General features: G+C 50.9%; 3 protein-coding genes and 1 non-coding gene across 4 annotated transcripts; all 4 read right to left on the reverse strand.

Annotated features, from left to right (window-relative positions):
* Positions 1-981: 981 nt before the first annotated feature.
* On the reverse strand, positions 982-7,352 carry MPDU1 (mannose-P-dolichol utilization defect 1). The gene is made up of 7 exons (XM_053463182.1): positions 7,194-7,352; positions 5,881-5,946; positions 5,569-5,701; positions 3,415-3,500; positions 2,994-3,112; positions 2,554-2,664; positions 982-1,258 (listed from the first exon to the last, which is right to left on the reverse strand). Exons 1-7 carry the CDS (start codon positions 7,279-7,281, stop codon positions 1,133-1,135), a joined length of 729 nt encoding a protein of 242 aa, XP_053319157.1. The 5' UTR covers positions 7,282-7,352; the 3' UTR covers positions 982-1,132.
* A 4,118-nt stretch (positions 7,353-11,470) lies between these two features.
* LOC128491015 (macrosialin-like) lies at positions 11,471-17,157 on the reverse strand. The gene is made up of 6 exons (XM_053463175.1): positions 17,063-17,157; positions 15,675-16,381; positions 13,463-13,573; positions 13,181-13,238; positions 12,883-13,050; positions 11,471-11,673 (listed from the first exon to the last, which is right to left on the reverse strand). Exons 1-6 carry the CDS (start codon positions 17,106-17,108, stop codon positions 11,534-11,536), a joined length of 1,230 nt encoding a protein of 409 aa, XP_053319150.1. The 5' UTR covers positions 17,109-17,157; the 3' UTR covers positions 11,471-11,533.
* Positions 17,158-20,407: 3,250 nt separating this feature from the next.
* EIF4A1 (eukaryotic translation initiation factor 4A1) lies at positions 20,408-24,790 on the reverse strand. The gene is made up of 11 exons (XM_053463176.1): positions 24,735-24,790; positions 23,867-23,915; positions 23,531-23,663; positions 23,311-23,450; positions 22,915-23,083; positions 22,727-22,836; positions 22,296-22,439; positions 21,915-22,052; positions 21,579-21,668; positions 21,421-21,500; positions 20,408-21,049 (listed from the first exon to the last, which is right to left on the reverse strand). The coding sequence occupies exons 1-11, from the start codon at positions 24,755-24,757 to the stop codon at positions 20,905-20,907; spliced, it is 1,221 nt and encodes a 406-aa protein (XP_053319151.1). The 5' UTR covers positions 24,758-24,790; the 3' UTR covers positions 20,408-20,904.
* Positions 22,557-22,694, reverse strand: LOC128492991 (small nucleolar RNA SNORD10). Its single transcript, XR_008354195.1, has one exon. It is a non-coding gene; the product is annotated as a small nucleolar RNA SNORD10 (small nucleolar RNA).
* Positions 24,791-25,835: the final 1,045 nt, after the last annotated feature.

A 25,835-nucleotide genomic window follows, 5' to 3' on the forward strand; every position in this document is an offset into this window, starting at 1 on the left:
ACTGGGGAGATGTTGTGTTAGGGCAATGGGATGTAAGGGTTTTAAAAAAAATATATTATTTTTTTTATATATTTTTTAAAAAATGGTGAGAGGTCCTCTTAGGGACCACTTGAACATGTTAGTGATGTCACAATGACATCACTTAGCTCACTTTACTTGTTAAATTATTATTTAATGATTCTTTAAAAAAAAAATATTTGTAAAAATGACAAACCGTTTTTTTTTTTTTCTAGGTTTCGTTTTTCAGCATGGGAGGGGGGTGAGAAACATGGTTTCTCGCTCTCCTCCCCGCACCGAGCACACTGTGATCTCCAAGTCCCCACATACCTGCATAGAGATCACAGTGTCTGTGCCTCATCAGAGCTATCGGATATCGCTGCAGGGAATGGCCGATCGCATGATCGGCAGTTTAAAAATGTAACAGTTTTCCCGGCGTTCGTGCCCGAAGCCGTTACAGGAGATCGGGCAGCAGAAAGCCAGCGATGCCGGCTTCTGCTGTCAGGGGGGGGGGGTCGAGGCTGTGAAACGACAGCCCGATCTCCCGTGTAGCGGCAGGGATGTCCCTGCGGCTGCAAAAAGGGCAGGACGTACCGGTAGGGCCATAGGGGATTCCTGGGATGTGTTTTTTGGACGTACTGGTACATCCATTAAGGCTGAAGGGGTTAAAACACAGGTTAAAACACAGGTGGTCGATACAAACCCCACCCCAAAGACGCCAAACGGACAAGGCTTTATCGTCACGCGTTTCACCTTGACCCGATGGAAACGATCAACAAAGTGTTCAAATCTACCCGGCAGTCTCCAGTCTTATTTATTATTATTATTATTATTCCGGCTGATGGGATCAGCATGGGGTCAGGAGGCAGTTACTCGTAGAGGCTGCAGGGCATCTTGCCAGAGGTAAAGCCTAGACCTGCCCGGCCCCCCTGGACACCAACGTGTGACCCCCACAAATAACCACAGATCCGCAGCATATATATGTATTTTTTTAAAAATCCATGTTGAAATTTAACCCTTCGCTTAAGACACACATTGATTCTGATGGAAAAGGGAGTGGAGTAGAAGCGGGGAGATCAGGAAGCAGCGTGATTGGCTCAGCGCAGGGAACGTCGCCGGAGGCGGGACTGCACCTCTAACTCCGCTTCTTCTTCTTGCCGATTGGGCTGACGTTCCAGTAATACAGCAGCTGGGCTAAGATGACTCCATTACAGGTAGATGAGACGACAAAGGTGACGGCCATGAGAGGGTCCCCCGTCTCCTGGAGAGAGAGAGAGAACAAGACAATGGTATGAGCAGCCCCCCCACTAAATAACAGCGCGGACACACACTACTACACCACGACACATTTACACAGCGCAGACACACACTACTACACCACGACACATATACACAGCGCAGACACACACTACTACACCACGACACATACACAGCGCAGACACACACTACTACACCCCGACACATATACACAGCGCAGACACACACTACTACACCACGACACATACACAGCGCAGACACACACTACTACACCACGACACATATACACAGCGCAGACACACACTACTACACCACGACACATATACACAGCGCAGACACACACTACTACACCCCGACACATATACACAGCACAGACACACACTACTACACCACGACACATATACACAGCGCAGACACACACTACTACACCACAACACATATACACAGCGCAGACACACACTACTACACCACGACACATACACAGCGCAGACACACACTACTACACCACGACACATATACACAGCGCAGACACACACTACTACACCCCGACACATATGCACAGCGCAGACACACACTACTACACCCCGACACATATGCACAGCGCAGACACACACTACTACACCACGACCCATATACACAGCGCGGACACACACTACTACACCCCGACACCTATACACAGCGCAGACACACACTACTACACCACGACACATATACACAGTGCAGACACACACTACTACACCACGACACATATACACAGCGCAGACACACACTACTACACCCCGACACATATGCACAGCGCAGACACACACTACTACACCACGACCCATATACACAGCGCGGACACACACTACTACACCCCGACACATATACACAGCGCAGACACACACTACTACACCACAACACCTATACACAGCGCAGACACACACTACTACACCACAACACCTATACAGAGCGCAGACACACTACTACGCCACGACACATATACACAGCGCAGACACACACTACTACACCACAACACATATACAGAGCGCAGACACACTACTACGCCACGACACATATACACAGCGCAGACACACGCTACTACACCACATATACACAGCACAGACACACACTACTACACCATGCCACCTATACACAGCGCAGACACACACTACTACACCACGCCACCTATACACAGCGCAGACACACTACTACACAACACATATACACAGCGCAGACACACACTACTACACCACAACACATATACACAGCACAGACACACACTACTACACCCCGACACATATACACAGCATCTCTCACCTGAATGGAAGTAAATATTCGGGCCAAAGACCCAAGAAACAGAAGTGTAACAGTCACTGCAGAGAGCTGCCCCGTGTGGCCATTTCTATAGTTTGTTAGCACTTGAATCAGCTGAGAATTAGGGGGAAAAAAAAAAGGACATGAGAATCGGTTTATCTATAGAACTGTGGTTTGCCCCTCGCCCTTGCGGGGTGACAGCGAGAGCAGCGAGTCCACCCCTCCCACTGCGGGGTGACAGAGAGCCGCGAGTCCGCCCCTCCCACTGCGGGGTGACTCAGAGAGCCGCGAGTCCGCCCCTCCCACTGCGGGGTGACACAGAGAGCCGCGAGTCCGCACCTCCCACTGCGGGGTGACACAGAGAGAAGCGAGTCCGCCCCTCCCACTGCGGGGTGACACAGAGAGCCGCGAGTCCGCCCCTCCCACTGCGGGGTGACACTCACTCTGCTGATGATGACGGCCGGCATGTTGGAAGCTTGCAGGGCGGTGATTACAGCCATAGGGGTGACAGGAGACAGCAGGACGGCGACCAGAGTGAAGTATATACCCAGGAAGACTGCCCCTGAGTGAAGGAGAGACAGGCAGAGGTAAGTGCACCGGTAATAGACAGCGAGGGAGAGGAAAGAGGTACGGGGGGGGTGAGACAGGCAGAGCGCTGATACTAGGAGTGTGAGAGAGAAAACACATTTAAAGGACACCGAGACACCCTGCGGGCCTGAGACAGGGCAGAGTCACACAGTGGGGGGGTAACTACAGGGGGCAACAAGAGGGGACAGAGTCTAGAAGCAGCTTTGGGGGCAAAGCACGATATAAAAGCAGGAATACTAAACCCGGACCGTAGGAGAGGAAAGAAAGCGCATTTACCCCACGCTGTCCGGCGTCCGAGGTGCTGGATCAGAAACCCTATTATAAGAGTCTGTATGATCAGGAACAGCACCTCCCCCCACGCGCTGCAGAGACAGGGAGAGAAGGGTTAAAACGAGAACTCTGCTGACCGACACAGGGGGCTGCGGTAATATAACCCCCCAGTGCTGTATACAGTAATATCACCCCCAGCACTGTATACAGTAATATAACCTCCCCAGCGCTGTATACAGTAATATAACCCCCAGCGCTGTATACAGTAATATAACCCCCAGCGCTGTATACAGTAATATAACCCCCAGCGCTGTATACAGTAATATAACCCCCCAGCACTGTATACAGTAATATAACCCCCAGCGCTGTATACAGTAATATAACCCCCAGCGCTGTATACATTAATATAACCCCCAGCGCTGTATACAGTAATATAACCCCAGCACTGTATACAGTAATATAACCCCCCAGTGCTGTATACAGTAATATCACCCCCAGCACTGTATACAGTAATATAACCTCCCCAGCGCTGTATACAGTAATATAACCCCCCAGCGCTGTATACAGTAATATAACCCCCAGCGCTGTATACAGTAATATAACTCCCAGCGCTGTATACAGTAATATAACCCCCAGCGCTGTATACAGTAATATAACCCCCCAGCGCTGTATACAGTAATATAACCCCCAGCGCTGTATACAGTAATATAACCCCCAGCGCTGTATACAGTAATATAACCCCCAGCGCTGTATACAGTAATATAACCCCCAGCGCTGTATACAGTAATATAACCCCCAGCGCTGTATACAGTAATATAACCCCTAGCGCTGTATACAGTAATATAACCCCCAGCGCTGTATACAGTAATATAACCCCCAGCGCTGTATACAGTAATATAACCCCCCAGCGCTGTATACAGTAATATAACCCCCAGCGTTGTATACAGCAATATAACCCCCAGCACTGTATACAGTAATATACCCCCCAGCGCTGTATACAGTAATATAACCCCCAGCGCTGTATACAGTAATATACCCCCAGCGGTGTATACAGTAATATAACCCCCAGCGCTGTATACAGTAATATAACCCCCCAGCGCTGTATACAGTAATATAACCCCCCAGCGATGTATACAGTAATATAACCCCAGCGCTGTATACAGTAATATAACCCCAGCGCTGTATACAGTAATATAACCCCAGCGCTGCATACAGTAATATAACCCCCCAGCGCTGTATACAGTAATATAACCCCCCAGCGCTGTATACAGTGATATAACCCCCCAGTGCTGTATACAGTAATATAACCCCCAGCACTGTATACAGTAATAGAACCCCCAGCGCTGTATACAGTATTATAACCCCCAGCGCTGTATACAGTAATATAACCCCCAGCGCTGTATACAGTTATATAACCCCCCAGCGCTGTATACAGTAATATAACCCCCCAGCGCTGTATACAGTAATAGAACCCCCAGCGCTGTATATTGTAATATAACCCCCAGCGCTGTATATTGTAATATAACCCCCAGCGCTGTATACAGTAATATAACCCCCAGCGCTGTATACAGTAATATAACCCCCCAGCGCTGTATACAGTAATATAACACCCAGCGCTGTATACAGTAATATAACCCCCCCAGCACTGTATACAGTAATATAACCCCCAGCGCTGTATACAGTAATATAACCCCCCAGCGCTGTATACAGTAATATAACACCCAGCGCTGTATACAGTAATATAACCCCCAGCGCTGTATATTGTAATATAACCTCCCCCAGCGCTGTATAGAATAATGTCTGGTTTTATCTCATTTTGTTACAATAAACTCCCTTTAGCTGCAGAAACGGAGACGCCGTTGCTGTCAATCATGTGTTATTTTGGGTGACTTTCCTGTTCAATCACGACACTGAGCTGATGCTTTATGGCAACGCTAATGAAGTCCGTTCCCCTATAGATTTTCATTAGTTAGAGAGTCCCACTGGGTGATTAAGACTGAGCCATTCTATTGTTCCCCACACGCAGTATGATAAGGAGTGGAGGGGTTTAGTAGATCGGGGCTCAGATAACAGAACGAGAATCACACAAACGGCTGATTAGAAGCTGCCTGAAAACATCATATTATGGGGCAAAAAACACAACTGTGGGAAAAAACAAACCTGAAAGTGAATCCCCGCGTGACGCTGTACACCATGGTCCCCGTTAACGCCAGTAACTCCAGCAGCACAGAATGAAAGCTGAGCCCCTCGGCTGACCCCGATCGCAGGATCTTTACTATCTGCGGCACCTTGACTGGGGAGAAAACACAAAGAGCATTAAGGCCATTTATATATATATATATATATATATATATATATATATATATATATCAGCGGAAGAGACGTCGCAGCGTAGAGCCCCGCGGGGTCCAGCGCTGTACTTACGCCACGGGTAATACGACGGCTCCTATACGTTACTATACGTTAACTCACCGAGTATAGAGCCGACTATGATCCCGATGCCCAGGAGCTTACTGACCAGGATCTTCAGACACACAACTGGAAGAGAGGAGAGCGTCAAATGCCAGCACTCACACACCTGCACCGGAGGGCCATGACTGCGTAATGGGGTGACAGTGCCTGCTCGGGGGGGGGGGACTGGGTAATGGGGTGACAGCGCCTGTTTCAGGGGGCTGGGTAATTGGGTGACAGCGCCTGCTCGGGGGGGGGGACTGGGTAATGGGGTGACAGAGTAATGGGGTGACAGAGTAATGGGGTGACAGAGTAATGGGGTGACAGAGTAATGGGGTGACAGAGTAATGGGGTGACAGCACCTGCTCGGGGGGACAGGGTAATGAGGTGACAGCACCTGTTTCGGGGGGGGGGGGACTGGGTAATGGGGTGACAGGGTAATGGGGTGACAGGGTAATGGGGTGACAGGGTAATGGGGTGACAGGGTAATGGGGTGACAGCGCGTGTTTCAGGGGGCTGGGTAACGGGGTGACAGAGTAACGGGGTGACAGAGTAACGGGGTGACAGAGTAACGGGGTGACAGAGTAACGGGGTGACAGCGCCTGTTTCAGGGGGCTGGGTAATGGGGTGACAGAGTAATGGGGTGACAGAGTAATGGGGTGACAGAGTAATGGGGTGACAGAGTAATGGGGTGACAGAGTAATGGGGTGACAGCACCTGCTCGGGGGGACAGGGTAATGAGGTGACAGCACCTGTTTCGGGGGGGGGGACTGGGTAATGGGGTGACAGGGTAATGGGGTGACAGGGTAATGGGGTGACAGCGCGTGTTTCAGGGGGCTGGGTAACGGGGTGACAGAGTAACGGGGTGACAGAGTAACGGGGTGACAGAGTAACGGGGTGACAGCGCCTGTTTCAGGGGGCTGGGTAATGGGGTGACAGAGTAATGGGGTGACAGAGTAATGGGGTGACAGAGTAATGGGGTGACAGAGTAATGGGGTGACAGAGTAATGGGGTGACAGAGTAATGGGGTGACAGCGCCTGTTTCAGGGGGCTGGGTAATGGGGTGACAGGGTAATGGGGTGACAGGGTAATGGGGTGACAGGGTAATGGGGTGACAGGGTAATGGGGTGACAGGGTAATGGGGTGACAGGGTAATGGGGTGACAGGGTAATGGGGTGACAGCGCCTGTTTCAGGGGGCTGGGTAATGGGGTGACAAGCCATGTGGAGGAACTGGGTAATAAGGCGACCGCTCCTTTATGGGGGGGTGGGGGTGAAAGGTCAAAGTGCTGGGTCCCCAGTACTAGTGGGTGCTGACGTCACTTCCGTTGCTCACCTTCCAGCAGATTAAACCGTACGAAGAACTCGTCATAGCAACGTTCGGGTAGGATCCCCGGGACCAGCAAACCCCGTAGCGCCTCCATTCTGTATGCTCCACGAAGCCGGACAGCCAGGCACTTCCTGATCCTATGCGATCCTACACTCTGACCTCTACGTCATACCCGTCTGCCGCCATCTTGGATGAGGCGACACAAACAAGCGACAGACCGTCTGCACTGTCTAAGTAGGCGAGCGGGATGCGCGGATTGCAGCTGTAACAAGAGTTATAAAAAGGGGCCCTGTCAGGCGAAAGGGGCCCTTCCGGAGACGTCGTCAAATTGCCCCCGCACATCCTACCTGAGGTATGGGCTTTGTGTGAGAAAAAACGCGGGAAAGTCATGCAGGCAGCTGACCACGCCCCCTCACTTCAGAAGAGAAGGCGGGAAGAGCATGAAGCAGACTGGAGAAAGTGGGGGGCAGAGGGTAATAATGTAGGAGCATTAGGGCAAAAGATCAATAAGATATGGGCCAACAAAGGGGGCAACTATGGGGTCCTAGGGCATGAAATACAGAGAACATACCGTATGGAAGGTAAATGGAGACCCCATCATGGAGACCAAGAAGCCCAGTGGCCGGTTAGAGGCGATATGGAAGAAGGGCCAAGTCAAGACAATGACACAAAGAGTGCTAATGGGGGAGGAGACCTGGCAAAGAAACTGTGGGGGGGGGATCCGGAAGGTGAGCAAAATGATGACGAACGAACATGGAGGACCCACAGACGAGACACAGAAAAGGGGCCCCGAAGTATAAAGTATAGGGCCCATAAAGGGGACATGCGGGGGAGACTTCGAGAGCAGATTTCAGAAATCCGGAGAAATCCATTAAACAGATGCGAGAATAAAGACGGTCTGCGGAATGAGGACAACTCTGGCGCATTTGGAGCCAACGGAAACCAAAACCCTAGCGTCACTGTGGATAATGAGCACCAAGGAACTGATTGTAGAGCGACCCCTGATCTTCCCGCCGGGGCGGCTGCACTCTGCACCCTCTATTACATTCGTCTGCACAGAGAGCGGCGTATTCGAGAGCTGGAACGTCGCAGGAGGTGGTTTCTGTTCCGCCGAGCTAGAGCCAGAGAGAGACTACGCTTTACGGTTCTGTGGACGTTAGAGCACCTCACCAGTGGAGATGTTTCTACGGAGCCATCTTCAGTGGAGGAAAGGGACCTCCTGGGAGAGCGTCTTTGGAGCACAGAGCCTCCATCTCCTCTCTGGGATTCAGTGATCAATAAGACCATTTCAAACTTTGATTGGTTGGAGAGTTTCCGTATGTCAAAGGCTACCTTTGATTATCTCTGTGACCAGCTACGTCCAGCCATTGAGCAGATGGGCAACAGCATGTGTTGGGCCATCCCAGCAGAGATTAAGCTAGCCATGGCACTGTGGTGTCTGGGCTCTTCTTGTGATTACATCAGCACGGAGGAGATCTTTGGTGTGTCGGGTTCCGCCATCTGTACGATTGTCCGTGACGTCTGCGAGGCACTTGTTTCCGTCCTGACCCCGCGTTTTGTCTGCATTCCACATGGGAACGTGCTCCAAGACACATTGCAGGGCTTTGAGAGGCACCATGGCATCCCACAGTTGGCTGGTGTGGTGGGAACTTTCCATGTACCCATACAGGCTCCAGACGAGCGCTCTAGACTCTACTTCAACACTAAAGGATGGCATTCGGTGGTCCTGCAAGCTGTGGTGAATTCCGATCTCTGTTTCTGGGACTTGAACATAGGCTGTCCTGGCGGATTTTCGGACTCTCAGGTCTTGTTGACATCAGAGCTCTATGAGTGGGCAAGAGAGGGGACTCTCTTCCCTAAGACTACCCGAATTGTAAATGGAGTGGAGGTACCCATCCATTTGCTGGGATCTAGGTCTCATCCACTTCTCCCATGGTTGATTACCCCGTTCGGAGAGGAGAAATGCCCTAGGTATTTACAGAAGAACAAAGAGTTTTCTTCTGCCCTTGGTGTGGCACAAGCTGCATTTGGTCGTCTCAAAAGTCGCTGGCGCTGCCTGGTAAAATGCGGCGATACTGACCTCTCCTTTTTGCCAACTCTAATAGCGGCCTGTTGCACTCTGCACAACATCTGCGAGACCCGCAGGGACCCGTTTGAAGAGCACTGGTACGAGGAGGCTATCGAGGAGGAATATGAACAACCCAGCGAGTCCGAGGAGGAGGAAGACAAGGATGCAGAGATGATGGCCAAACGGATCCGAGCTGCTTTGGCGAATGCTTTCCGAACTTGAATTGGAGTTTCTATGTTCGGACGCATCCGCCGCATGTTTTAGCCCAACTCGCAACGCGAAATTCTGGCTTCTGGTAGCACGAGGATGAGTAGACACGAAAGTGCGCCTGTATCTTTTCGTTGGCTCCTGCATCTTCTTTCAGCTCTGCTGCTTCAGCTTTCCTTTGCAGTGACGTATACACGGCCTTGCTCACATTTCAGCTCGTTTCCTTTGCATATGGCGCGCTTTTGAGGCCTTTCGGCTCCATCCCTTTCTTCTGCGTTTTGCTGCATGACCCCCTCTACTTTTTGAACATTTATTTCTTTGGGATCCATCGGCCGTAAGACAGAACGTATAACAAAGCGTTCATTCTAAAGATTATACAGATGGAATCGCGGGAAGCCAAAATAATGAAAAGCAATCATGGTCGCTTAATTATCTGAAGGCGACAAAAAGATGGAATCCAGACAGTGGATGGGGGAGAGTGAAAGAAGTAAATGTAAAGATGGAGTAGTGCGTGTGTGACAAGTGGATTAAAGGACCCTGCAGCGGTTTCCTCCGTCTCCTCCATCTTCTGAGTGACCGGCGTGATACAAATATATGGCATGAAAAGTAGTGCATGAGCGCACCCTAGTGGAGGAAAGGATTGATGCAGGAAGATTGGTTTGGCCAATCAAAATGCTGTTATGTGAAAAATATGAAAGTAAATATTAAACTCCCAAGATAAAAGGCCTTAGAGAGTGCAGAGGCTTAGATGTAAGCATTTTTTTTATTGAGGGGGTAGTGAATGCATGGAGCAACCATCCAGCTGATGAAGGAATGTAATCCTCCATGGGATAGGGATATGGCTACCCTAAATGTAAGGCATAGGGCCAAGTAAAATGTGAGCTCTTTGACAGAAAATGGGCATATTAGATGGGCCCAGTGGCTCTAATGTGATGTCAAGGTGGCTGTGCATTCATGCGCGCTGTGCGTCCTGTAGCTTCCAAAATGTGTACATGTGGGGTATTTCCGTAATCTGGAGGGGCAGCTGAATACGTTTTGGTGGATATCTCCGCGCTTACACGTAACCTGCGCCAACAATAAAAACCCACAAAAATGTATATTGTGGCTAAGTTTGGCAGAGATTGGGGACCCCGTGGCTGCGTGACAAATGTCTCAGTGCTCCTCATGAAACGCCCCGGGTTGCTTCCCAGAAATAAATGTTTTGGGGAGGTCATTCATGTTTTTTTTGTCACCATGACAGTATACTAAGTGTGAAACAGCATACCTTCTAATATACAGTATGCTCTATAATTGCCAGAAATATATGGACGTTATGTATATATAGATTTATATATATATGGTATTTCCAAAATCAAGACGCTTAAATTAATATATTTTGGTAAAGTTTAATCAGAATTATCATAGGAAAATCATATAAAACATGTTTTTTGTTCAAATATTTCCATTATTCATCTATACATCTAAAAGCGAAATCAAAAGAAAGCCTTGGAGCAAAATTTGTGTGAATACACGAAAAAAAAAAGGGCCAAACATAGTAAAAATGTAAAAAGGTCTAGGTTTCCAGGTACCAAATACCCTTCATAAAGAGGGGGTTAACTTAAAGTTGAAGGAGCCGTAAAAAAAAAAAAAAGAGTTACGGGGTGACTCTGTAATCAGAATTTTTTTTATAAGAAGTTGGGTTTTTTAAAAACTGTATATTTTTTACGCGGGTGTATATTTAATGTGCCTTTTTAGTGTCCCTGAAACCCTCTTTAAGGCAGTAGAGAGGATCTCAGAGAGATGAGTGCACAGTGTCAGTATGGAGCACATAAAGCACATGACCAGGCCCTGTGAGCTGCACCCACGTGGCGCAGAGACTGACTCTGTTGTGAAATCTGTTTTTTCGACATATCCTCGAGTTCCCACAAAGAGGAAGTGAGAGGACTGAATGTGAGCAACAGCGGTGCCTGCGCACGGTGCAGCATGATAAAGGAGACACGCAGGGTGTACGTCACGCGTGACAGAGTCCTTGTGACCGTCCGGTAATACATGCGCTTCCCCTTTGGGAGTGGCGCCTTGCTCCGCGGCGTCCTCATAATGGCTGATATCCGCCGTGACTGCGGCGCCGTCCGAATATGTAAGCGAGAACCACCACCAAGATTAGAACCACCAGGACGACGCCGACTACGATTGGAACGGTCATGCTGTGAGTGTGGTTGGCGCAGTCCATCGCTGTGGAAACAGAAGAGGAGGTTTAACAAACACGGGGCAGTTATTAGTATAAACCCAGGTACGTGGACAGAGAGATGCGGAAACGGGCACATAATCGGGCAGGTTTACACTTCAGAGGCTCCTAGGCCCATGCGGGTTTGACCCGGAGTCTCTGGGTGAAGATCTGCTTCCCTGGATCAGTTTCTTCTTTCTCCTGGCAGGGGAGCAGTGGTTGGCTGCCCGCAACCGGCTTCCCTCCTCCCCCCACCGGCTAACCCAGACACCGTGTGTGACTAGGTCTGCCTCTTCCTGAAGCCCCTGGGCATGCCAAGGACCATGGTCGTCTGCAAAGTTTTTGTAGGTAGATAAGGATAGGAGTGGGCAGGGCCACAATTATACACCCCCCCCCTATTTAGCTGCTGTAGCGCCTCCATGAAAGATGGCTTCTAGGCAAATGCCTAGTCCCCTGAATGGAATCTCTGCCCCTGGCGGTTGGAAAATTAATTTGTGGTTTAAGTTCTACCCCAAATCAACCATTGAAAGCTTAGAATGTTCCACCGTTGTTACTTTGATGAATGAGATCATCGCAAGCGTTTTGATGACATGAAGCTTTACCGTCAGTCACTCGATGTGTTGCTGACGGCTGGAATTCTGCTTTGTTGTCAGCAGCTGACAGCTGAGCCCCCGGTTACCGGGATCATGTCACACGTTGCAGAGCTCATGTGGTTCGCTTGCCTGTTTAGTCGGCTCTCGCGTGAGACGTCTCAAAGTGGAAGTCTCCAACTCAGAGCACAAACTGCACTCAACCTTGGTGATGCCAGCCGACGGGAAAATCCTGCCGCACATTTCCTCGCTGGCGCTGCAGCCCCTGGGGGTATATACCCCGGGGAATACCAACATACTGCTATGACATCATTATGATGCAGTCAGTAACCGCAGCCGTGATCTCCAGAGCACTCAGTATATCTTATGCTGTTAAATATGGTTATTATTGGTAAGATGTCTAGGGTCCTAGTCCTGGGGGCAGTAGCCCCTCTGCTGCATCGCAAGGAGCCAACCATCTTCCACCTGGCGCTGTGAGTCCTTAAAAGGTGGAGCTCAGGGATATGACATCATATCCCGGGGCTCAGCGGTAAGGAGGATGGTGCGGAGCGGACGATGCCATCCTGGGCCTACAGTAACGCTAAAAGCAAATACTCCACTGCGATACGGGCCATGCCTATAACTTACCGGTCCCGTAATTACCATCCTGCAGCTCGAAGGCTTGGGCTCGGAGGTTGGTGGCCTCCAGCGACAGTATAGAGCTGATCACATCCACCGTCACATGGGGGCAGGAGAACGACCGTCCCAAAGGTGTCACCATGGCTTTTAGAGTAGTGCTACCGGTTGTAACAGAGCCTGCAAAAAAACAAAAACATGGCGGCTTGCATTACTGATACCACCTCTATGGCTGGTGCACAGCCCGGCACATTGTATCATTGTAGAGGCACCCGGCCAGTATAGTGCGCGGCTCTTGTGCACGTGTTACCTGGTCCTCGCACGGTTATATTGACTTGTTCCAGGAAGAAAACATTATTGGCCGCGTCCTGCGAACGGAAAAATGAGACAGCGTCACCAGACCCCGCCCCTATAGTAATAACAGGACAGTTCCACCCCCTTCAGGAACAAGCCCCACCCCCTGGGGATTACCAACTCCTCCTTAAACCACCAAATGGGTATCACTGAACCCCGTGTGCCCCGGCCCATACCCCCCCAGACCATGCTGCCTCCCCCGCTGTGCTGAGCCCCCTGTGGCGTCAGACCCCCTTACCTTTCTGAAGAGGAGGCTGAGGCTGGCTCCGGTAAAGCGCAGGATCATTTCCGCTCTGTCCGCGGAGCAGTTTCCTGACACCTTAGTGACTGGGGGAGGCGGGACGCGGATCTGGAGCAAGCGGAAGAGAGACGCGTTAACGCGATGGGTTAATGAGCATATTGCATACAGGAACTAGAAACCACAGGGCCCTGGTATGAAAATTTTCCTGGGGCCCCCCAACTTCACAACTGGTCCGTGCCTTCTTTGCCTCTTGCCCCCCCCTCTTTGAACATACGCTCTGGCCCACATATGTAAACACACTTAAACAAGATACACACACTTACTAACACACACGTACACATTCATTCTAACACACACTCCATCTCACCCACTTACACATATGCGCTCAGACACACACACTTACACATCCATGCTCATACACACCTACACATCCATGCTCACACACACCTACACATCCATGCACACACACTTACACATCCATGCTCACACACTTACACATCCATGCTCACACACCTACACATCCATGCACACACACTTACACATCCATACACACACACACACCTACACCCCAAGTGGCCCCATCATAAGTGGCTATGTAAGAGTTACACTGGACTATCCAGACATGCTGCTATCAAAGGGTTAAATTTGGTGCCCTCTAGTCTAGCTTAGTTGCATTTGTTAGCCAAGGTGTGAAACATCTGCCTCCTGGATGCAGTCACCTTATCTGACCACTTGTGAGGAAGCCGTATAAATTCCTAGGCCTCGCTTGGAAACGTAGCTGCTGTGGCCTCTCCCCACGTGGCCTCCTTATAAGTGGCCATGAAAGAGTTACACGGGAGGGAAACGGCATACCGGGTACCACTGCAGAAAGCGGCTACAACACCATCGGAACCAAATCACCGCATCCCCATCCAAGCCGTCCTCTCCTATTGTCTCCCCTCCCCCCTCAACCACCGACTAGATTGTAAGCTCCCGGGAGCCGGGCCCTCCTCTCCTTTTGTACCGGTTACTGTATGTGGGTTTGTATGTGAAATTGTTCTACTGACTGTAACAGCGCTGCGGAATCTGCCAGCGCTTTATAAATAAATGTAATGTACACATCCATGCTCACACACACACCAACACATCCATACACACACACCTACACATCCATACACACACACACACCTACACATCCATACACACACACCTACACATCCATACACACACACCTACACATCCATACACACACACACCTACACATCCATACACACACACACCTACACATCCATACACACACACACACACACATCCATGCTCACACACACCTACACATCCATGCTCACACACACCTACACATCCATACACACGCACCTACACATCCATGCTCACACACACACCTACACATCCATACACACACACACCTACACATCCATACACACACACACCTACACATCCATACACACACACCTAAACATCCATACACACACACCTACACACACACACACCTACACATCCATACACACACACACCTACACATCCATACACACACACACCTACACATCCATACACACACACCTACACATCCATATACACACACACACACATCCATACACACACACACACACATCCATACACACACACCTACACATCCATACACACACACCCCTACACATCCATGCTGACACACACCTACACATCCATACACCCACACCCCTACACATCCATGCTGACACACAATTACACATCCATGCTCACACACTTACACATCCATGCTCACACACCTACACATCCATGCACACACACTTACACATCCATGCTCACATACATATATACAACATATACACACATCCCGCATCTCCTGCTGCTTGCACACTGTGCGGCCTCTGTTTCACCGCGGGGTCACATGACCCTGATACGCTCTGGCCGGATCACTGATTTATCTATACATTATACAGGGGGCCGGTCACTGATTCATCTATACCTTATACAGGGCTAGCTCGCTGATTTATCTATACATTATACAGGGGGCCGGTCACTGATTTATCTATACATTATACAGGGGGCCGGTCACTGATTTATCTATACCTTATACAGGGCTAGCTCGCTGATTTATCTATACATTATGCAGGGCCAGAATGCTGAGATGGTCCCAACCCAAAGGAAGTAAACACATTGGGTGTCGGTCCGGTAAGTTTTGGGGTAACTGGCTAGGGGTCGGGGCACTCACCTCTTCCTTCTCTGTGAAGTTGAACATTATCTCCAGAGAGGCGGTGATCCTCAGACAGACCCCCGAACTGCCATTAATGAAGAAATCCACAGGGGGTGGCATGGAGGTGGGGTGTGTGGTTGTGTGATTAGTGTGTGCAGTGGTGGGGTGTGTAGTTGTATAATTAGTGTGTGCAGTGGTGGGGTGTGTAGTGTGATTAGTGTGTGCAGTGGTGGGGTGTATGGTTGTATGATTAGTGTGTGCAGTGGTGGGGTGTGTAGTTGTATAATTAGTGTGTGCAGTGGTGGGGTGTGTAGTGTGATTAGTGTGTGCAGTGGTGGGGTGTATGGTTGTATGATTAGTGTGTGCAGTGGTGGGGTGTGTAGTTGTATGATTAGTGTGTGCAGTGGTGGGGTGTGTAGTGTGGTTAGTGTGTGCAGTGGTGGGTTGTGTAGTTGTATGATTAGTGTGTGCAGTGGTGGGGTGTGTAGTGTGGTTAGTGTGTGCAGTGGTGGGGTGTGTAGTTGTATGATTAGTGTGTGCAGTGGTGGGTTGTGTAGTTGTATGGTTAGTGTGTGCAGTGGTGGGGTGTGTAGTTATGTGTTGTGTAGTTGTGTGTTTAGTTGTATGATGTGTAGTAGTACGTGTGGTACGTGGGCACATGGGACAATGTGTGCTGTCGGTGCTTTGCACATTGTGACGAAGAGAGGTTTCTTCCCCATTACAAACTGAAACAGAAATACCAGCAAGCGAGTGAGAGACGGGGTAATAGAGGCAGTTACACCAAGAAGACGGGGTAATAGAGGCAGTTACACCAAGAAGACGGGGTAATAGAGGCAGTTACACCAAGAAGACGGGGTAATAGAGGCAGTTACACCAAGAAGACGGGGTAATAGAGGCAGTTACACCAAGAAGACGGGGTAATAGAGGCAGTTACACCAAGAAGACGGGGTAATAGAGGCAGTTACACCATGAAGACGGGGTAATAGAGGCAGTTACACCAAGAAGACGGGGTAATAGAGGCAGTTACACCAAGAAGACGGGGTAACAGAGGCAGCTACACCAAGAAGAAGGGGTAATAGAAGCAGCTACACCAAGAAGACGGGTAATTGAGGCAGCTACACCAAGATCAGAGGGAGAGTTACAAGAAGACCCAGGTCACAGAGACAGTTCCACCAAGACACCTGGAGTCAGAGGCAGTTACTGAAACCCGGGTCAGAGGGCAGTCTGGGCATGGTCCGGGACGTACAGATGGGGTGGATGATTATTTATGTCACAGGGCAGTTTTAGGGAGTTCGAGAAGGAGATGAAGGGGCAGAAATGTTTAGTAACAGGCCGGAGAGTTCAGGAGACTGGGGGAAGATAAAGAGTGGGTGGGCATCAAGGGGCAGGTGTGAGAACGGTCTCACCTGAGATACAGAGGAGTAGGAAGAGCGCGGTCCACGGAGATTCCATCGCAAGACTTCGGCCACCTTAGCGCTGAACAGGCTGAGACTTCACCGTCTTCTTCACCCTGAACCTTCTCGCTTGTGATCTCTCTGCGAGTTCCCCTTTTTTTTCATGAAGGGAAGTCAGATAGGAAGAGACAGTCAGCGAGGGAGGGGAAGATATATTGCTGACACAGGGACATTACGCTGAAATCCATTCTTGTGTTTTGACCCATCCTCCCGTTTTTGATGATTATGTTTTTTTTTATGGAAAAACAAAGCGTTTCCTCATACGTGATGTGCCATGAGGTCTAAGGGGTTTCACCGCGCTGGGAATGGATGGGACAGGCCAGAGAGTCAAAGATACCAAAGTAAATAGGACTCAAAAGAATAGAGAGTGGAAGGGGAAGGGTCAGTGGAGCGGAGAGGGTCACTCTCAGACGCGTCTCCCATGGGACCTCGAAGCATGGCTTCTTCTTAGCTTGTCTGCCCAGAGTTGGCCATGGCCAAGCCGCCCGTTCTGAGGTCCTCTTAATCACCGCTGGTAGACTGAGCTAAGTTTTGAGTAATAAAAAACGTATCCTGGTTGTGGTGGCAGGACACCATAGTGCGGCAGATCGGACGCCTTGCAGAGTGCATTAGGACCACAGAAGAACCCCCGTAACATCCAGCAACTACAGGAGAAGCTGCAGGTGCAGTTGGGTGGAAAGGAAAGACTGGAAGAGAGAGTCGGGGAAATCAGCAATGCTATTCAGAGAAGTCCGCTGTATCCAGGATATCCCCATGGCCTGCGTAGAATGGGCTTGTAGAGGAACGGGTTGCCAAGCTTTCTCCTGGTCCCCCTAAAAACTGGGCAGAAAGGTAAACATAAACAGGTTAATGCCCTAACCATGTTTCTGAACACCATTGCTGATCTGAAAGATGCCCTCCTCTTGATGACTCTCCTGAGAGACGGAAGGAGATCTTTCCACCCATTACTTTGGTGATGATGAGCTTAAGATCAGATCCATATGGATTCTCTCCGCATAGGGAAGCCCTAGGAAGTCTGGGCTTGGAAGTGGAGTCCCTGGGACACGGCTTGAGCCATAGAGCTGTACACGAGCCATGTACGAGAACAAGGAGAAGAAATCATGTCCAGGTCTGCATAGTTCATGAAAGATGGAGCCTTGTGAATTTCCCTCAGCTGCTCATTGCTTTGGGTCCAGATGGTTATAACCCATGAGACCTTCACACCAAAACAAAGGAAGTAAAATGCTCCTCGATGAAGAAGATACTCTAGCTGCCCACTATTACCCCATGGCAAGAGTGAAAAATGACTTACAGGTTAATGGGAGGCATCCGGGACGACCTCCAAGAATAAACATGGTTGATCAGAGGTACCGAAGAGCAAGTCAATGAGATCCTAGCGAGAGAAGCAAGCAAGACCTCTGCCCTCCTGGAACTGGGCAGAATGATCAACCGATGGAAATCAACGAATGTCCACCATTTCCAGACCAGAGGTTTGAAACTCAGCATGTGTGGCTCCAGAATGCCCCTGGGGATCTGCAGGAAGGCCCTTGGATGAATGGGTCACCCATCTGGGATATGTGGTGTTGACAAAAAAAGGCCTCCTTCCGATAGTCCATTGCTGGGACGGTGACGTTGAGATCTTCCTCCATTCTACCCGCACTCCTTGGAAATGGTGAAGCGCAAGAAAGAGGACCTAAAGTCTGGCATCTGTTGACACCACTATTCAGATGATTGGCAGAAGTTGTGAAAGGGAATGTCTGACCACCAGGTTCAAGATTTGTCAAGGATAGAGCTCCAAAAAAAAATATTCTGAGGTCCCCAGAACTGGATGCCCTGTGACCAAGGAACCGCCGGGTCTCTTTGCCAGCATGTAGAGGGCCAGCAGTCTACTTTGGCCTTTGGACGTTGCAAACAATCACACCCAGGACAGGGATGAAGGGCGGTAAAATTGGTAGGCCGGGCCGGCTGTCCTGTATCACGGGACCATAGAGATGACTCGCCTGACCTTCACCGAAGGGACACTTGGTAGGAGAGTTTTAGTTTCAACTCCCTCACTTCACTACACATTGTGAAGGGCCACACATAGCAAATTTCTCCAGCAAGAAGAGCTGAGCTGCCCCCACACAGTTTAACGCAATGCGTGAGGAGTTTGATGTATACATTATACAGGGCAGCAGAAGCTTCATAATGAATAGTGAAGCCAATGAGCTGAAACACAACTCTCCCACCAACCCTTGCTTTAGTGAATAGACCACATTGAAACTTAAGAGGTAGTCTAATAGCCCTCGGGACCCCACCAACAAAGGCGTTATTAACCTGTATGTTTTCGCCCCACCACTATATTGGAAATGATTGTCATACATAGAGCTCTGTGTCCTGCACACACAGGCGGCCATTTACGAGGCTTTCCTGAGGTGTAGTGGTTACGGGCAGGCTTCCCCAGCAGAAGCCTTACGTGTTTAAAGCTACACAAGAAACTTAACCCTTAAATGTTGCGGCTGCGCCTGGGGAGGAGAGCAGCCGCTGATCTGTGAACGATCAGCATCTTCTGGGCGAGCAACGCAATTAAACCCAAAAAATACCACAGCGTTCCGGTCTTCAGCACGCGCAGGCAGGGCTCTCTGTGCAGATAGGGGCTGGAGATTTCATGCTGGGGCCCCACTAGCAGATGCAGCTTCCTACCAAAGAACACCCGAAACGGGAAAACCCAACCAGCAGGAGATCCAACTGCCCAGGCAAGCGGGGGCCGCCGCAGAGCCCAGGCAAGCGGGGGCCAACAGGAAGCCACCTCTGCCCGGGAGAGCAAAGGGTGTCGGAAAACAGATCTCAAAATATAAGGCTAGCCCTTTGGAAGGGGGACAGTGGTCTTCAGCCCCAACCCTAGGAGTGACTAAGTGTCCGCATTACCCTAGGAGCGCCCACGCAGGGGGTCCGCTGCAGCCCATTTCCCGGTTACTGCCGGCTTCACCAACTAAATCCACGTTGGCAGAAACGCACCCCGCGTGTAATAAAGATCACCGAATCACCCCTCTAGCATTGTAACAAATACCTGGCGTCAGATTAACATTTTAATGACTGGTTTGAGTATAAGCCCCACCCCCTGCCAAGTCAACCAATTTTGCCCAATAGCCCCATCGGACCCTTTAAAGAGCCAGTCCAGTCACAGGCAGCACGCACCATACCAGCAAAACCCAACAGAACACGCCACTTAGTTAATCGTCCACATTTCCCACCAAAACCAGTATACCCATAGGGAGGGGGAGGGCAGCATAAAGGGGGTCAACGGGGGGGGAATACACCTTAAGACAAGAGACAGGCTATGTTGCAAAATGACTTTTATTTAATAAATACTATACAGAAATGCAAATAAAATGGCGTTTAACAACTTTAGCTATTTTTTTTCTTTTACCAGGGGGATTTTTTTGTAAAAAAGTTCAAATTGAGCTGCCTGATTGTTGGGGCGGGGGAGGGGGGTAGCATTTGGTCCACTGATTTGGTGGGAAAAGGCGGGGAGCGGGGCATTAGTGTTCACTTCAGAGAAGGAAAGACAAGAACCAGTTTATTTCTTTACGGCCACAATAACCTCAAAATAACATTTATTTGAAACAAAAAAAAATATATAAATCATTTAACGTTCATACAGGGGTTAATGGGTGCAGCCCGGGCGGTAGCGGGCGTTAAACCATGCTGGGTACTCAGTTTCCGCGGCGCCCCCCATGGGATACTGGGAGTCGGCAGAAAAGGTTTTTTTTATTTTATGCTTTTGCTTTTTTTTAGATTTCGTTTTTTTTTTCACCCTGCCCACGGCCGGGGGGTTAGATGAGGTCCGCCACGTTCATTGGCATCTCCTCGATTGTGGTGTTGTAGAAAGTCTCAATGTCTTTAAGAGTGCGCTTGTCCTCTTCGGTCACCATGTTAATGGCGACTCCTTTCCTACCGAAACGGCCGCCTCGGCCAATCCTGGAAGTGAAAAAAGGCCGCAGATCAGACAGCAACTCCGAGGACTCTCAGCCTTCCCATATGCTAGCAGGAGCTGCAGATACACCACGGCTCCTGAACCCTGCATTTCAGTCCCCATAGAGCACTTGTTTCTCATTGGCATCTTCACAATTATTCCTCCCCAATAAAGGCTAACCCCACCCCCCACCAGCATCGAGCGGCAGGCATCGTGTGGACCGTGTTTAAGTTGCAGGAAGCAATGAGTGTTTCCCGCGGTGGAGCACAGACTCACTTTCTCTGCCAAGGGCTTTCGTCCCGCAGCCAGCACAGGAGGCTGGGCAGAGAGGGTTCCCTTGGCCCATAAGGCCTGAGCGGCCCCCCCGGACACCTACCTGTGGATGTAGTTTTCTCTGTTGGTTGGCAAGTCGTAGTTGATAACCAGGGAGACCTGCTGCACATCAATGCCTCTGGCCTGCGGAGAGAGGAGTCATTAGAAGCCATGTTGGAAGCTGGCGATACCCACAGCCAGGCACACCGCAGCAGCACCTACCAGCAGATCAGTGGTGATCAGAACACGGCTGGATCCGGACCGGAACTCGCGCATGATCACGTCTCTTTCCTTCTGGTCCATGTCGCCGTGCTGATGGAAGAGAGAGGCGGTCAGACGGCTCAGACACGCGTGTACTCGGCTGTCCCCACAGCATGAACCAGCCGGCAGTCACAGCGAGGCTGCGCTGGGATGAATATGGGGTGATTTATTCTGCCCCCGCCAGATATAAGAATCTACATCATGTCAGACGCGTCCTTGCCCAGTGACGGGGGGAGAGTTGGGAAAGTCCTCCGGCAGACCGCGCCTGGAGGGCCATCGCCGTCTAACTCCACTCACCAGGGCCGACACGGTGAAGTCCCGGGCGTGCATCTTCTCCGTCAGCCAGTCCACCTTCCTGCGAGTGTTGATGAAGATGACGGCCTGAGTGATAGTGAGGGTCTCGTACAGATCACAGAGCGTGTCCAGCTTCCACTCCTGGAGGAAAACAGAGACCGTTAGAACGCGACACTGGTGCGTGCGCGGCGTGCTGCCCCCCGACACAGCAGATCTGTCCCCACAGCATGAACCAGTCGACAGTCACAGAGTCGCTGCGCTGGGATGAATATGGGGTCATTTATTCTGCCCCCGCCAGATATAAGAATCTGCACCACGACAGGCGAGTCCTTGCCCAGTGACGGGGGCAGGTGAGAATGGAGTAACACTGAAGTGCACACTCACCTCTCTCTCCACGTTGACGTAGAACTGCCTAATACCCTCCAGGGTCAGCTCTTCCTTCTTGACCAGGATACGGATTGGGTCGCGCATGAACTTCTTTGTCACTTCAAGCACATCGGCAGGCATGGTGGCCGAGAGCAGGACCACCTGGAGGAGAGAGGACTCGCGTGAGCGACCGTATGTAACCGGAGTGTGAAATCCCCCGTGAAGTGCTTTACACGCCAATCGGAGACCACAGAGACGCAATGCATTTAGAAGAGGTCAGTTTTCAGATAGGTTGGGAAGATCATTTCCCAGGATCCTCTGCACCACACTGCCGCCGACCGCAAGACGCAGCCTGCGCAGGAACGATGCAGAGTGTCCTGGGCTTCAGATGACACGCATGGGATATCATCATAAAACAGACCCGGGGGCCGCGGCGGGCCGACTCTCACCTGGGCGTTGCTGCTCAGCTTCTGGAAAATATCGTAGATTTGGTCCTTGAAACCTCTGCTCAGCATCTCGTCGGCCTCGTCCAGGACAAACATTTTAATGTACTTGGGAGCTGCAGGGAGAGGGAAGCGTTTAGCGCTCGTACCGGGTCAGAGGGGTCACATGACAGCGAGCCACGGGAGACACTCACAGAGATAGCGCCGGTTTAACATGTCGAACACTCTGCCGGGGGTCCCCACGATGATGTGCGGCGCTTCCGACTGCAGCTTCTGTACCTCGGCCCGGACGTTGGTGCCACCGATGCACGCGTGGCAGGAGGCGCCCATGTAGTCGCCCAGAGCCATGACTACTTTCTGGATCTGAAAGACAAGCGACGTCAGCACAGAGCCCAACACACGAGACGGCGCAGCGACAGCGGGGTACATGAGGGTGGCGGTAACGGCAGCAGGGTACATGAGGGCGGGCTAGCAGGGTACGTGTCCACAGGGGCACTTGGCTTACTGAACATACACGTTACCGATCTATGGGCTACAGATTGTAGCAGGGGGCAAACTAAACGCATGCTGGCACTAGAAGCGGGACTCACCTGCTGGGCCAACTCACGGGTCGGAGCCAGGACCAGGGCCTGGGTCGCCTTCATGTCCAGTTCCACTTGTTGGAGGATTGAAATGGCGAACGTGGCGGTTTTCCCAGTTCCGGACTGGGCCTGAGCAATCACATCGTAACCTGAGAGACAGAGCGGGGTCAGAAACCATCCCGGTGACGGGGCGAGAGGTCATTACGGCGGCCCCAGGGGGCCTACTCACCCTTGATACAAGGTAGGATAGCGCGCTGCTGGATCGCAGACGGTTTCTCGAAACCATAGGCGTAGATTCCTCTGAGAAGAGACTCGGACAGGTTCATGTCATCGAAACTGTCCACCACTTCATTCCAGTTACTCTGCGGGGAGAAGCCGGTCAGCCGGGGTCACGCTAAAGCCCCCCGAGGCAGGATTCCTGGGTAATAACTGCCCCGGCCTACTAAACGCTATTACATTCCTTACACATAAATCTAAATCACCCCCCCCCTGTAATTACCGGCTACTCCCAACATCCACAGCCCGTAACCGGTTATACCGGCCGCTGACGCAGAACATACGTTACCTCAATGATACCGTCGGGCTCCATGCCTTCAGGTCCATTGTCTCTGGGTCTGAAGAAGAAAAAAAAAAGTTAGTAACCCGGGTTATATAAACCCCACTCGGCGGGAACCCGGCACAGAGGACACGCGGGGGCAAATGAACAGCCACTAAATGCTCCGGGGAAACCGGGCCCTGGACAACACCCGCCGCCGAATACCGAGGTCACAGACTACACCCAGCATCAAGGCCGTCACACCGCGCTGCCGCATCACAGACCCGGGAAGAGCCGCGTTATCTTTATATACAGTGGGATCATGTTAACCCTTCGAGTATTAGGCGGCCGATGAATTAATCGGGGCCCCTCCCTATGAGGCCGGCGGCCTAGAGGCCACGTGCAGGACCGGAAGCCGCCGCCATCTTAGATTCTGCCACAGTGCCCGGCGCAGCCGCCATCTTGTCCTCCCCTATTACCCGGCCACGTGCTCCGGGCGGAGGCCGCCATCACCGGGGGAGATGCGTAATCGCGCAGCGGGACAAAATCAGTCACTTATCACCTCGCCCGGGGTCCGCACGCCATCGGCATACGAGGAGGAGGAAGAAGGGACGAGGAATCTGACGAAAACAGAACACTCAAACGGGGACCGCGCCGGGGTTACAGAAACAGCAGAGTCTAGAGGCGGTCTGTGTGAGAATACGGGGGACGGGGAGAGTGAACGCCCGTTAACCAAGGTCCCACAGAGAAAGAGCGGGCCAGTGAGTAGCCCTGGAGCCGCTCAGTCACGTAACCTCGGGAATATGTTCACCCCGATCAGCCACGCAATATCAGGCTGGTAAGTAAGGTTGAGGAGCTGGGGTGAGGGGATCGATCAGGCCTCAGGCGCAGCACTCACCGGTTATCGTAGCTCGCAGACATTCTTCGGAGCGGAAGCTTTCTCGAAGCCGGCGAACGTCTCTTATATACCGTGTGGGATGCCCCGCCTGGTCTGGCTGTGATTGGCCAGCGCAATAATGGCCGCGGTGACGTTATACCAGTAGGCGGGGACGGGTGAAAGCTTCCAAAAGCTGATTGGAGAATCAAGACGTCTGTCACACGATAAGGCGCGTCTGCCACTCATTTTACCTGCGACCGGCACGGAGCCCTATTGGCAGTTGGGAACCTTAGGCCTCGCCCCCATTCCGGATTGTCTACCCTCCCCTGTGGCGAGGGCCCCATTGTCAGTCAGCGCCTCTCGCGTATAGCGCTCGCCATTGGCTGAGCTTAACTACGCGATCACAGCCTGTCCCGCCATATCAAACGGCTATTTATTGGCTGTAAATTGTGTCACTCATGTCTTCGCCGCGTGTGATTGGCTCACCGCGGAGCCCCTTCCTCGCGAAATTCCGGAAATACCTTTTATTTCGCAGCAAAAAACAAAGAAGCGGGGCCCGGTGCTGGAGGGCGGGGGGCAACAAGAGGACCCCCCTCCCCCGTTACCGGCAGATATCCCTTTACCCCCAAATACTACTAATGGTGAACAAACATAAAACAGCTGGCCCTCCACAGTCCCGAGGAACCCCCATCCTCCGATATCTGTCTATATATATTATCTATCTATATATATCGCTATCTTAACCCCTTCAATCCCAGGGGTTTTTGGTACCTCAAAGCCCAGAGCAATTTTGCCATTTTTGGGGTATGTCGGTTTAGCGATGATTCTCCTTTCCTGTGAATAGTGTACCCATATAAACTATATATCGTTTTTTCAAGGAGAGATAGAGCTTTCGTTTGATACCATAGTTGGATGATTAGCTGGAAATTTAGAATGAGAAATTTAGTAAAAACTAGCGAAGATTAGAAAATTAAACTAATTTTTTTTTACATTTTCCCTCTGAATCCTCACAAAATTAGGTAAAGTGATGGAAAATCCCCTCCAAGTTTATTAATTCAGGTGTCCTGATTTCAGAAATACCTAATTTATATAGATTTTCCAGACTTTCCCAGCACCAGGGAG

This window comes from Spea bombifrons, chromosome 4, assembly GCF_027358695.1.
Source record: "Spea bombifrons isolate aSpeBom1 chromosome 4, aSpeBom1.2.pri, whole genome shotgun sequence".
In the NCBI taxonomy this organism is placed as follows: domain Eukaryota; kingdom Metazoa; phylum Chordata; class Amphibia; order Anura; family Pelobatidae; genus Spea; species Spea bombifrons.

Bases quoted from the DNA above. Each gene is read 5' to 3' on its own strand.
- LOC128491015 (XM_053463175.1), bottom strand. From the start codon at position 17,108: ATGGAATCTCCGTGGACCGCGCTCTTCCTACTCCTCTGTATCTCAG. The intron at 16,382-17,062 runs GTGAGACCGTTC...TTTCTGTTTCAG, and splicing joins CCTACTCCTCTGTATCTCAG to TTTGTAATGGGGAAGAAACC. The intron at 13,574-15,674 runs GTGAGTGCCCCG...CGCTTGCTCCAG, and splicing joins ACTTCACAGAGAAGGAAGAG to ATCCGCGTCCCGCCTCCCCC.
- EIF4A1 (XM_053463176.1), bottom strand. From the start codon at position 24,757: ATGTCTGCGAGCTACGATAACCG. The intron at 21,501-21,578 runs GTAGGTGCTGCT...CTCTCTCCGCAG, and splicing joins TGATCACCACTGATCTGCTG to GCCAGAGGCATTGATGTGCA. The intron at 21,050-21,420 runs GTAGGTGTCCGG...TTTCACTTCCAG, and splicing joins AGAGAAAACTACATCCACAG to GATTGGCCGAGGCGGCCGTT.
- MPDU1 (XM_053463182.1), bottom strand. From the start codon at position 7,281: ATGGAGGCGCTACGGGGTTTGCTGGTCCCGGGGATCCTACCCGAACGT. The intron at 2,665-2,993 runs GTGAGTGTCACC...CCTAATTCTCAG, and splicing joins CGGCCGTCATCATCAGCAGA to CTGATTCAAGTGCTAACAAA. The intron at 1,259-2,553 runs GTGAGAGATGCT...CTCTCTCTCCAG, and splicing joins GAATATTTACTTCCATTCAG to GAGACGGGGGACCCTCTCAT.